The following is a 12,431-nucleotide window of genomic DNA, read 5'->3' as shown; positions in this document are numbered from 1 at the left end:
CAAATACATCCTAAGTGATGCTCAAAGCCTAAAATTCCCTATTCCCCACCTCTGTCTGTTAGTTCTGCTTCCTGTGCTTGTAAAGCCTTCCCTCTCTCTCTCTCTCTCTCTATTTAAATCTTATCCAATTTTCAAAGTTCAACTCAATGTCGCCTCCTCCATGAAGCTTCTCCAGATACATTTTTTCAAGAAAAAAACTCTTAAGCACTTTTTTCCTTTCTTAAGGCATTCTCTCCATTCTGGCTTCTTTTGAGATTAACGTTGATATTGTTTACACACCTTTTATCCCCTCCTAAATGGGAAGGTCCTAGAGGAAAGCTAGATCTTTGCATTCCCCATTTCCAATACTCAGTTCAGAACCATGTATTGGACATTCAATACATGTCTATTAAATAATACATAGATAAATGATAGATTGATAGGTAGGTAGATAGATAGATAGGCAGGCAGATAAATAGATATGAACAGCCATTATTTCTGGCCTTGCAAGGGATGCTATTGAAGCCATTAAATGTCCTGGCTGCACTGGGCAGGGGGTGGGTCCATACTCTGGCTGTAACTTCCTGAGCACCGTGAGAAACAAGCCTGACCCCAGGTAACTGCCTTCCTCAGTGTCCACCTGGGAACATGCCACAAGCCCAGGTGAGCGTTCTGATTTCCTAAGGGGACTAGATGTCCCAGTTTGCGCAAAGGGACCTCCTGAGAAAATAGGGTGCAGCCAAGGACTCAGTCTGACCAGTTCCCAAAAGGAAGGGAAACTGTCTCCATCCTGCCGTGAATGTGGATGTGGCTGGTTCCGAGGTTACATGTTTATGCTACTGCTCAGTGTTTCAGGGCAAAAAGATGGCGGCCACTCCTCTCCTTTACCTCATGAAGCTGCTCAAGGGCAAAACTTTACAGAGGGCCTCGATTCGCTTGGAAATATAAAAACGTGAAAGGAAATGCAGTTAACAGTGGCGTGTCCTTATTCATTGTAAGACCAAGATTTATCTGACGTCTTTGGATCTCTTCTGCTCATCAATCATTTCCTTCAGTGGTGGGCACGTCCTGAGGAAAATAATGATTCGCACCTGGTCTGAGGTAATCCGCAGTCGTCGTCAGCACAAAGTACGCACAATTACAGAGCTCAGTTCCTGAGGTTCAAACGCTTGGCTGCAGCTGGAAGTCTAAACAAATGGTGGCAGAAAGATTCAATCATATTCCTCCTGGCCAAGATCTGCAAAGCACATTTCCAGGGACTCCAGCCTTAGAAACCTGGTTCCAGTGATTTCTGGAAGCACCGAGCAGGGTCCATGGGAAATGGGCCTTGGCTGTGCCCGGCATCTTGAGACTCCCTAAGTCTCCCTAAAATACCAGACTTCAGGGGCATTTCATTCAATTGGGACTAGAAACTAAAATGAGAGAGCCTGGTGAAGAGGAAACTGTGGCAGGCTAGAGCAGAGGTTCTGAAAGTGTGGTTCTTCCCCATATCTGACCAACAGCATAAGGGTCCCTGGAACTTACTAGAAATGCAGGTTCTCAGGCCCCACCCCAGACCCCCTGAATCAGAAACTCTGGGAGCAGGGCCCAGCAATCTGCATTTTAACAAGCCCTCCAGGTGACTCGGAGACATGCTAAAAGTTTGAGAACCACTGGAATAGAAGCTCAGGAAAGTTCCATGACCACCTTCATCTCCTCCCTGGAAAGTCAGAGTGTGGGAGTTGATAGCTCAGGTCCATCTGATCCTGACCCTGGGAATCCCAATCTAGCTGCTTTCCTACCTTACCCCCTGACAAAAGGCAATGCTTAGTAGGTAGTAGACTATAACACAGATTTTAATAAACGTCAAATTTAAAGCAACATTCTTGCTTGGCAAATGAAGGGTCCTAGGTTCATATTCAGTAGGCACCGCCATGTTGAATTATGACTATCGGATTTGCAAAATACTCCCTTCTTGTATTAGGATTCTCCAGGGAAAGAGAACGAATGGGAGATACACATATTTACAGAGAGAGAGAAGGATTTATTATTAAAAAAGTGGGCACACGATTACAGAGGCTGAGAAGTCCCACAATCTGCCCTCTGTAAGCTGGAGACCCAGGAAGCTGGTGGTGTAGTTCAGTTCAAGCCTGAAGGCCTGAGAACCAAGGGATCCAACGGTGTGAGTTCCTGTCTGAGGGCGGGAGAAAACCAATGTCCAGGCTCAGCAGTCAGGCAGAGAGATGGAATTCACCCTTCCTCCGCCTCCTTGTTTGTTCAGGCCCTCAGTGGATTGGATGATGCCCACCTGCATTGGGGAGGGCGATCTTCTTTACTGGGTCTACTGATTCAAATGCTAATCTCTTCCAGATACACCCTCACAGACACACCCAGAAGAGTGTTTTACCAGCTACTTGGGCATCCCTTGGCCCAGTCAGGTTGACACGTATAATTAATCCTCACACTATTCATAGAATCCCTTTCTCCCAATCCACCCTGAGGCATCCTGCTCCTGAATGTTACTCCAGATAGTAACTAAGCTATGCTGGGCCAAATTTCCAACATCTCTTTAACCCCTGAATTGTTTCCTTCTCATCCAAGTTTTGCCCAATAACTTGAGAAACTCATTTTCCTCTCTCTATTCATTTTCTCTCTCACATTCTTCTCCCGTTCTTGGCCCCACACTGGCCTTTCTGGTGACGCACAGTCGTCCTGGAGGCACACCTGTGACGGGAGAAGGAACCATCTCCATTTTGAAGTCACTTGAGAGGAATAACCCAGGTTACAATCTTCTAAAACCCTTCCAAGTACTGAAAGTGCCTTCAGCATCTCCATAAAGGTTTGCTCCCACCTCCTCACCCTCCTCCTGCCTTTTCTCAAGTTCTGTATAAATCCAAAGCCTGTATTTGAAATCTGTTTTGTTTTGTTTGGTCTGGAGTAGATTCTGTCATGTTTCTTCACCGTCCAGCCTTTGGACCCCACTGTAGCCCGAGTGGGAGGCAACTGTTTGTTCCTAAGTGGTCTTCCCCGCAGCCCCAAGCTGAGCCCTCTTGTCTGCAGTTGGCTGGCTGCCTACCCCAGTTTCTATTCCTCTGTGATTCGAGCAGACCCTCACAGAATGCTCTACCCCTGATAGGCAACCAATTAAATGAACTAAAAGCTTCTAGAATGGGAAGGAATACATTGTTATAGGCTGGCCTGGGAACTTATAATGTTTGTTTCCGTGAAGAAATGTGTTCAAATAAGAACCAAAGGCTCCTGTCTTGGGTCAGTTTCCTTGTTATTAGAAATGTCATTCGGCTTTTTTGAGTCTTAGTGACTGTACTGCCCTGTTTTAAGGACATACGGAATTGATCTATGGGCTAGGTCACGTGATCTGGGGAAAGCTCGCTGGGTCTGGGAGTGGCAGATGTGGGATTCGGGTTTGATGTCATCTCCAGCCTGTCAGGTAACATTGCTCTGATCAATGCCACATTTGTCCAGAACTGTACCTACTGTCAGCCTGTTCTGAGTGGAAAGTTCCCAGCTCACCACATGATGCCACAAAGGGCAGTGGATGGACTCAATAATCCCTACACGCACGGCCGTGGCTCGCTAGCATGCTGTCCCTCCCCTCCTGGTGCCTCCATCCTCCATCCTCTCTCTTTGCTATCCCTCTTATCGCTTCTTCAGTTGGCTATTAAATAGAAGTGAATCACATTTTTGCTATATTTCTTGAAGAAAATTTTACACTCTTCGCTTTTTTACAAGTAGCAAGGGACCCCTCTGATTCTCCAAAAGGGAAAAATAACCTGATGATTAGACTCTTTGAAGGTAGCTTGTGATGGATTTTTTCATATGCCTCAGCTCACTTCAATTTTTTAATTTACCCACACGTGTTCTGCAAGGTGTGTCTTCCCACAGGCTCTCATGTGAAATCCCCAGGATCCCTGCATGGCCCATCCGGTCCTTTATCAAAGGCTCTTCCAGGTCTTTGGAAACCATAAGCATAAGAAGGGATTATAGTAAACTCTTTACGCATGTAAAATTTCATGGGATTACACCTCATTCTCTTCTTTCTGTGCTTGGGAGAAAAGTCATGAAACAGAAGAGAAGCCACATCAATAAGTCTTATGTATCTTCACACTCACTCCAGAGAAGTGCTGCCAATAACCCAAGTCCTTAAAATCTTTGTAAACTGCCCAGCACCATGAATATAAAATGGGGTTGTTTTTATGTTATGCAACTGCATTTACTAACCCAAGACTTGAGAAACAGAATCAAGGTCATCTCTCTTCTCTGGTTCTTCCCCTATTCGTTCCTGGGGAGCTTACCCAGTGGCCCTGGCAGGGTTGGCTCTTCCTTCGTGTTTGGGGCTCATACCCCTAACCCCTGACATTTCTAGATGCAGCATTTGCTCCTGTGTCTGCTCCTTGAGAGACAGTGAGATCCTGCAGGGCCAAGATTTGTGTTTATGGTTTTTTGTATCCTTAGTACCCAGCACAGAACCTAAAATAATTGGTTAAAAAAAAGAAGAAAAAAGGATGGATGGATGGACGGACGGACAGACGGTTGGATGGATGGATGGATGGATGGATGGATGGATGGATGGATGGACGGATGGGTGGACGGATGGGTGGATGGGTGGATGGGTGGATGGATGGATGGATGGATGGATAGGGAAAGAGGATCAAACAATAAATGACCGTTCTTTCTTCTTGTCTCATCTAAACCTCTGTCTCTAACACAGCAGAATGAGCCTCAGGATTCGGATTAACAACCAGAAGTAATGGCAGTTTTCTTTGTTGCTCAAGCAGAAGGCAGAGAGCTAAACTAAGTGTGCATGCTGGCTCAGAATTCAGTTGCAAATTCTCTCTCAGCCCTGAAGTTTGTGGTTTACAAGAACTGCACACCTGGAGACCAGCTGCTGGGAGGTAAAATTTTACATAAATAAATAAGTACATGTGTGAGAGAGAGAACTGTTATGAATCTTTTCTCCTTTTATTTATGGTTTTGAGACATTAGGCTTTTAGGAAGCACCTTGTTTAGATTGGACCAACTTAAGACATATTTTCAATCAAATTGCCAGAGATCACAAGACTTTCACACCAACCTAACTGGGGCCTAGCTGTCAACGCCATGTGGTACCAACATTGAGAAAAGAGAAAAAGCAAAGACTCCAGGATCTGGAAGTATTTTCCTGGCCATTACAGGGAGAACAGTAAATGCTACAGTGCTGCCCAGAGGGTGGGAGAGCAGTCACAGCCTGCTACCCCCTGGCGATCCCTCCTTGCATCTGGAAGACAGCACAGCTGCTCACAATATGGGAGAGCTGGTGAGCTGTGTGTTCAGAGCCAGTTTTATGCTCTTTTTCGTGAATAAAGGAACTCAACCGCTTAAAGTAAAGGGTGTTGCCCCCTGGAAAGAAAGCATGAACAGTAGTGCTAACGAAGCAACCAGGGGAGGAAATGGACAGGCATTCTTTTGGTCTCAAACAACTTCAAAGCTTTGTGCAGACTCATCTAAAAGTACCAATGGTTCACCACATGTGGCATTTGTGTGCAAGCATCAGCATCAGCAAAGGAAGGAAGAAGGGAGGAGACTCCACTTCCTTCCCTGGCGACTAGAGGGGGCCCAGAGATGAGCAGGAGAGTGAAGGCACTGCTGGGAGACCCACTTCTTTCCCTCCACCTCTCCTCGTCCCCACCTGCAGAGGGCAGGCAGCACCCAGGAACTGGAGGCTGCGTCTTCCTACTGTGAAATGGTTCCTCAGTTTAAAGGAACTGGTTTTGATCTCTCCAAAGGGTAGGATTTGAAGCTGGAGACTTTGCCCAGACCCACATCTAGAAGGCTTATAGTCATCTAGGGAGTGAGTCATGCCAAAGCAGGAGAGGCTAACCAATGAAAGCGATTTTACCCGACACTTTCCTTCACGTGAGATGCAGGCAGGTCCTGTGAGCCACACAGCACACTCAGGGCTTTTAAAGTCTAGTTTATCCAACAGAAGGTAGCTGCAACCTGTTTCCTCGTCCAAAAACGAGGTTGGTCAAGAAAAAGTGTGAGCACCTATTGTGGAACACAAGATCTTATAATCCCAAACACAACCTTGGGGCCAACAGGAAGGTATTCTTAAGCAGAATCCGGTTTGTAACAGTCACACAGATCTCTTTCTCTTTTTTTTAGACATTTCTGCCCTTTGTCCCTCCATTGCGCATTAAATTTTTATTATGAAAATAAATAAATACTGAAACATATGTGTAACAGCTAGATCTTAGGTTAGCATGAGGGAAGCCATCTTAGGGAAAGGAAGCAATATTGTAACTATGACCCTGACTCACCAGTCTCTATGAATGCCTTCTGGCCTGCACGTAGCCTAGATGATTAAGCACCTCTCGCTTTTGCAAAATACATGATCTGCTAGCTCTACGACTCTTGTTTACGTATATCTCCCAGCTGTGATAAGATGATAACTTTGTTCTCTGAGTTCCCGAGGAACATGGTGACCTCCAGAAGGAGAAACTCTGTGTTGGTACCGGTCACAAATGACAGAAGAAAGAGATAATGTGGTGTCTTGAAGTTTGTCACACGGGACAATCTATATCCCTAAACCCCCTCCATCCCTGCCCATTTCCCCTACATAACTGCCTCAAGATTCAGGATGATTTTAAGATGGTTCTTTAGGACACTAGTCCACCATCTTCCAATTATGCTGCTAATTGTATAAACTTTCCTTTCTCAACCAAAAACTTGTTGGCAATTGGTTGGCACCGGATTGCGGAGAGCAGAAGGAGCCCCTTTTTGCTCAGTTACACATGAAGAATGACACCCATGTATCTATTCTCCACCCAACATGAACGAATAGCAACATTCTACCATACTTGCTTCTGATCTTTTTTAAGAAATGAAATATCACAGAGAGGTGAAGTTCCCTTTGTTTATATCCCCAAGTCACATGTCCCTCCCTCCCCCAGAGGTAACCACAGTGGGATGCTGGCATGTGGTTCCCATGATTCTACGCATTTACTACACACATCGGTATCCTTAGGTACTTAGGCTGTTTTGTATTTCAATTTATACAAATGGGTTCATACTGTACATAAATGGGTTGGCAACTTTCTTTTCCTCTGCCATTATAATGTTTAGATCTATTTGTGTTAAAACATATAACTCTAATTCATCTAACTTTTGTTGAGTGCAGGCATTGTACTGATATGTTCTGCAACTTCTCCCCGACTAACGGGGCCTTTCGCTATTACAAACATTGCTGCACTAAACATCCTCACATGTCACCTTATGATGTGGCTGAGAGTTTCTTAAGGTATATTTGGAAAGGTAGAAACACTGGGCACACATGGCATAAACAATCATACTGGATGTCATCTAACAGCCCTCCAAAATACACATATCAATTCACACTCCCATTAGCAGCCTGTGGGTCCCCATGTGCCAGTATGGTCCATCAACATTAAGAAACTGTCAGACCTTTTGATGTTCATCAAGATGATGGTATATAAAACTAACACAATATTGTATGTCAACTACAATAAAAATTAAAAGATGATGGTATATAACGGTATTGCTTTGTTGAATTAAATATTCACCAATTTGCATTTCCCTGATCATAACTGACCAACCTTTCCTCAAATGCCAGCGAACATTTGAGGTTTCCTCTTTTGTAAATTTTCCTGTTCATTGTCTTTGCCGTTTTTTTCCCTGTGGGGTTGTTAATCTTTTTCTTAATGATTTATAAAAGATCTTTATGTATTTTGATTACCAGTCATTTGTTATCTATGTTGCAAATGTCTTCTCCTAATCTGTCAGCCGCACATCGAGTGTTGAAATACAGACTAAGAAGTCTTCTGAATATATTACTCCTGAAACAGGTGGTACTGTCCCGAAGGCAGACGAGAATCGTTTACACAGCGATAAGATCTACAAACATCCACAAAACCAGAGTACAGTCATAACCACATAAATTTTACATCCGGGGAGCTCTTTATACTTTTCAAGGTATCTTTTAACCACCTAATTTCAGCCTCACAAAAACGTATGAGGTTAGCAGGGCCTGATTTTCTCATCTGTAAGATTCAGCGGTTGATCATCAAAATCCTTTTAATGATCGACATCGGACCTTTTATCCTTCGTCTGCAGCTGGGAAGATCCAGGCCCAGAGGAGTGGACAAACTTGTCTACAGTCACACTCCTACTTGAAGATACAGGCACTTTATATGTCAATTATATCTCAGTAAAGTTGGGGGAGGGAAGTACAGGAGGCTCTAAAATCTTAGTCATCTGATCCCTTAGGCAGTGTCTCTCCCCATGAGGGTGGCATTGAGATCCACACTAGGAGACAAGCAGAAAGGCAGGAAGACGGGAGTCTGAGACAGAGACAGGCACAGCTCCATCACCGGACCTTCCAAAACACAGGAAGATGACAATGGCCCCTCTCGACTCACACAGGATGAACCCATCTTGTGTTTCCGCTCCCAACAAGAAAAGGGCCGTGTGAACACAAAGACGGACTCTATTCAAGAACTTTTATTGAGCAACGAGTATGGGGCCCAGATTCTGCACCCAGTGCTCCAGGTGTGGAAATATTATCGGCTTTCATTGCTAGAGGCAAGTTTCTCTCACAAAGAGAATGGGTTTTTTTTTTCATTGTTCTTAGTACATGCAGAAACACTGATTGACCCAGAAGATGTATCTAAGACTGTAACTGAATGGGAGTGGCTCTAACTCTCAGCGTACAATGACACACCACCGTAACAATGGCTGAAGCAGCGGAGATGGAAAATACCCATGGGTGCCAGCACGAAACTTCTCACCAGATCCGGGGCCCCACCCAAGTCACCCTGCAAAGAGACACTTCTGGTGGTGGAGCACAATGGGCATTACCGTGGCCAGTGTCAGCTCATCCTATTCCACACACTCTCCAGGGTAGGGAGGTCCAGACAGACCTGGGAGAATCTGGTGATGTTGGCATTTCTGGGGACGCTGGCTTCAGGCATGACCCACAACAGCGTTCACAAGTGGTGTCTTCTCCAGTTCCCCAGAAACCAAATATACCTGAACTAATTATGCAAAAGTCCGCCAGTTTAACTCCCTCGTTTCTGTTTTTGTTTTAATTACGATGCAGAATCTTAGGGAGACAAACGCAGTCTGAATACACTCCTTAATAGCACACCTCATGGCGTATAATGCAGAATTACTTGTTTCTATCACTATAGGAACAGATTGCGAAACATCTTCCTCCCTCCCTTGGATGATGAGTCTGATTCCTGTCCAGTTCGGAGCACTGAGACAATGCCTTCAGCATAACAGATGTTCCATGAGTATCCACAAAATGAATGAATCGCTGGTGGACGGCACCCACGGCTGCCGGCAACCTCTCCTGCCAATTTCAGAGGTTCAAGGAGTTAGCATAATTTAGAGTGGGAGAGGAAGTCATCTGTAGAAAAAGATGAAAAACAATACCTAAAGAGTTTCCTAACAGCCCTTCACATTAGAAACGGGTACTCCTGGTTATACATGCTAACACACCTCACATTCCCTGTTGTTTAGACTCAGTAACAAAACCTAAGGGTTACAGCCTATTATAGCCTCTAAAAGTTTTTATCCCCTACATAAACTTTTTAAAAGAGTTGAGACCTAAAACTGAAGAAAAACTTCCTAATAAACACTGTGCTAGTTGTGGGGGATAAAGAGCCTGTGCCTTCCCCCACTCAGACCCATAAAAAGCCCCCTGAGTGATGACCACACCTGGGCGCAGGTGGGCCTTGGAAAGAGCCCACCAAGGCTCCAGAAAACAGCATCCCAAGTGGCAGGGTGTCACCAAAGCAGCCGTCACGGGCCACATGGTCAGGACCTGACCTCCCATGGGCCCCCGTCTGCGGCACAGGAGCCTCCCTTTGCACACCCAGCGCCACCCTAGTGCTGAATGAGTCAGAGATGGCACCAGGTGGCTGGGCCTCCTGGACATGTGGAAATCAGCAGCAGTGCCCTGGACCCCCAGCCCCACCTGGCCTTGCCCTGTGCTCCCGGAAGAGTCTTTCCTGAGAGTCCCTCTGAGGAAGGTCGGTGAAAAGAGAACAACTGCACAGAGTTAGAGCGGAGTTCTAGAAGAGCCAGCACAGGAACATGCCCCCAGCAGAAGCTGAGGCAGGGCCTTCCTAATGCCTTGGAAACATTCTCCAGGAGTCGGCAGAGAGGACAAAACAGGACAGCCCAAAGGGACTCGGGGAACGTTGTTCTATCTATGGCAACTGCACCGCTTCAGACAAACATGGCAGAAGCCCTTGCAGCCCGACGCTGGGCTCAGCAAGGCCAGCAGCCATGGTGCCACCAGCCTGCTCCCGCCTCCCGTGCCTGCAGCTCAGTTGTAGGAAAGGTAATTGATGAGCCGGGGTGGGATGTTCAGCTTGGCGATTTTCTCCAGCCCTCTGACGCCGGTGGCCCTCCTCAAGCTCACCCTGCACAGCTGCGACAGGGTCAGAGGTGTCTCTGGAAAAAGGGAACAGGAAGCACGTGAGGTCAGCTTAAGGAAGTAGCATAACATCCTCCAACTTAATAAACACTCTAAGGTGGAATTGGAAACATCTCCCTCTTCCCAGAGCTAGCACACGTCCTGCATGCCTTCTCTGGAAGGCTACCAGGAAGGACAGCCAGGGACCGAGGACACACGATCAGGAAATGGGATTCCAGTGATGTCCATAGGGATTTCATTTTGTGGGGTTTTTTGTTTTGATTTTCTTTTTTGTTTTCCATAATGTTGTAACTTGGCACACAGATTTGTCAGCAAAGGACGAACCTACGGCTAGGAGCCTTGTTTGTCGAACTTCCGGACAAACGAAGGACGGGGCGGAGGGTTAGTGCCCGGAGGTGCTGGTGCCAGCTCCTGCTGTTCCAGACCACAGGCTCTGCTCTCACTACCGAGTGCCACAGGCCGCAGGAGACCCAAGGAGAGCGGATGCACATCACAGAACATCTAGCAGACACCGGACGCAAATGCACGTCCTGCTGGCAGAGGGTCAGGGCCTCAGGACTAAAGAAGCAGCCAGGAGCTGGAGGTGCTGGGGGGTGAGCAAACCAGGGCCAGAGATGGAAGACGCTGGAGGTCCCTGGCAGCTGGGGCATGGCACTATTGGCCAAGCAGAGCCTGGCCTCAAGGACTGCCTTTTAGAATGATCCGTGATTGATAAAAACAAATTAACCAGAGTATTCCCAATTTATGAAAATGTATGAAATAAAAAGCTCTTTGAAAGAAAAAAAAAAAAACTACTGGTGAAATTCATTTTCCCATGTTACTTCTTCCCCCAAATTATTTGGATGCAGAAGAAGAAACATCTTCTGGGAAATAGTTAACCAACAGATATGGATAGTGTTGCCTCTGAATTCATAATGGATTTTGGTTGGGTAGAGTTGCCAAAAATTTGAATAAATTGACACACTTTTTTTCAACTGATAGGTGTCTGAAAGCCTCTTGTGAATGTAATCCTGGTAAACTCATTTAAAGATTTGTACCAAAGAAGTCTTGTCCTTAGCCAGATCATTTGTACTTTGTTTCCTGAAGAGTGAAGCTTGTGTCTATATTACCAGCCTCACATGGAGTTTGCAATTATTTACTCATAAATGATCTGATATATTGCCAGAACAGAGCTTCCTGCATAACTGTCTCTCGTGCAATTCTAAAATACATTGCATCGTGCAAACAGCAACAAAAGTAAGAGTCCCCTCACTTTCGTAGTGCTCGAAGCATTTGCCAGGGGCGCTGCTGCTCCACGTGTAGTCGGAGGGTTTCTTCCCCCGGTTGTCCCGCGCGTAGATGTTGCCTCCAAATTCGATGAGCATCTCAATCAGGTCAACGTTCTTCACCTTGGCCGCGTGATGAAGGGCTGTCTCGTGAAGCTTTGCTGCATTCACGTTGGCCCCTGCAGGTCCAGAGCGGGGAACAAATATCACCGAGCAGAGAACGTGGAGCCAAGAGAAACATCAGCTCGTTCTTTTTCATTCAGCACCGTGTACAAAAGCGAACCCCATCCAGGGCACAAAATCAAAACAGACTCTGCTACAGCCTTGTCAGGATGTTTTTCAAAATCCGAAAGCAGGAAGTACTTTTTTTTTCTTACAACAAGTGAGCTAAAGTCAGGTAACAGTAATAAAGAAACATAACTGGAAATAGAACCAAAAAGAAGAAAACTAAAACAAAGAAGTCCCCTGTGAGTTAAGAGGCAGTTCTAATGCCCAGTGCAGGCTGTCCCCACAGGTCCCGAGGCTCTGGAAGCTCAGGTTGAGCTACTCAAGCTCTCCTGCCTGTCCTTGCATGCAAACGCACACACACAACCACACCGTGGACACACACACACAGCGACACACATACACACACCATGGGCACAGGACGGAGGCTCTAAAAATGTGCATTGAATGAATGTATATCTTACAAAAACACATACAGAGACACATTAGAATGGTGGGGCGTGGGGGACAGAGGAAAGAAG

At 45.9% G+C, this 12,431-nt stretch overlaps 1 protein-coding gene across 4 annotated transcripts in view; it reads right to left on the bottom strand.

The window, feature by feature from the left end:
* Positions 1 to 8,460: 8,460 nt before the first annotated feature.
* Positions 8,461 to 12,431, bottom strand: part of ASB13 (ankyrin repeat and SOCS box containing 13) — a 29,339-nt gene continuing 25,368 nt past the window's right edge. For 2 of the 4 annotated variants that reach the window (XM_087420865.1, XM_087420866.1), the window contains exons 5-7: positions 11,673 to 11,864; positions 10,406 to 10,437; positions 8,461 to 9,328 (exon numbers count right to left, since the gene is read on the bottom strand). In XM_087420865.1, coding sequence (XP_087276991.1) covers positions 9,143 to 9,328; positions 10,406 to 10,437; positions 11,673 to 11,864 — 410 coding nt within the window. In that variant the 3' untranslated portion in view covers positions 8,461 to 9,142. Of the gene's footprint in view, positions 10,438 to 11,672; positions 11,865 to 12,431 lie in introns of all 4 variants that reach the window. The other 2 variants (XM_087420867.1, XM_004425395.3) reach the window with 1 other exon arrangement.

Source organism: Ceratotherium simum, chromosome 32 (genome assembly GCF_057802395.1).
Source record: "Ceratotherium simum simum isolate JZ-2026a chromosome 32, ASM5780239v1, whole genome shotgun sequence".
NCBI classification, from domain to species: domain Eukaryota; kingdom Metazoa; phylum Chordata; class Mammalia; order Perissodactyla; family Rhinocerotidae; genus Ceratotherium; species Ceratotherium simum.
The sequence above is the reverse complement of the archived record's forward strand: the minus strand, read 5'-3'. Positions and strand labels throughout refer to the sequence as shown.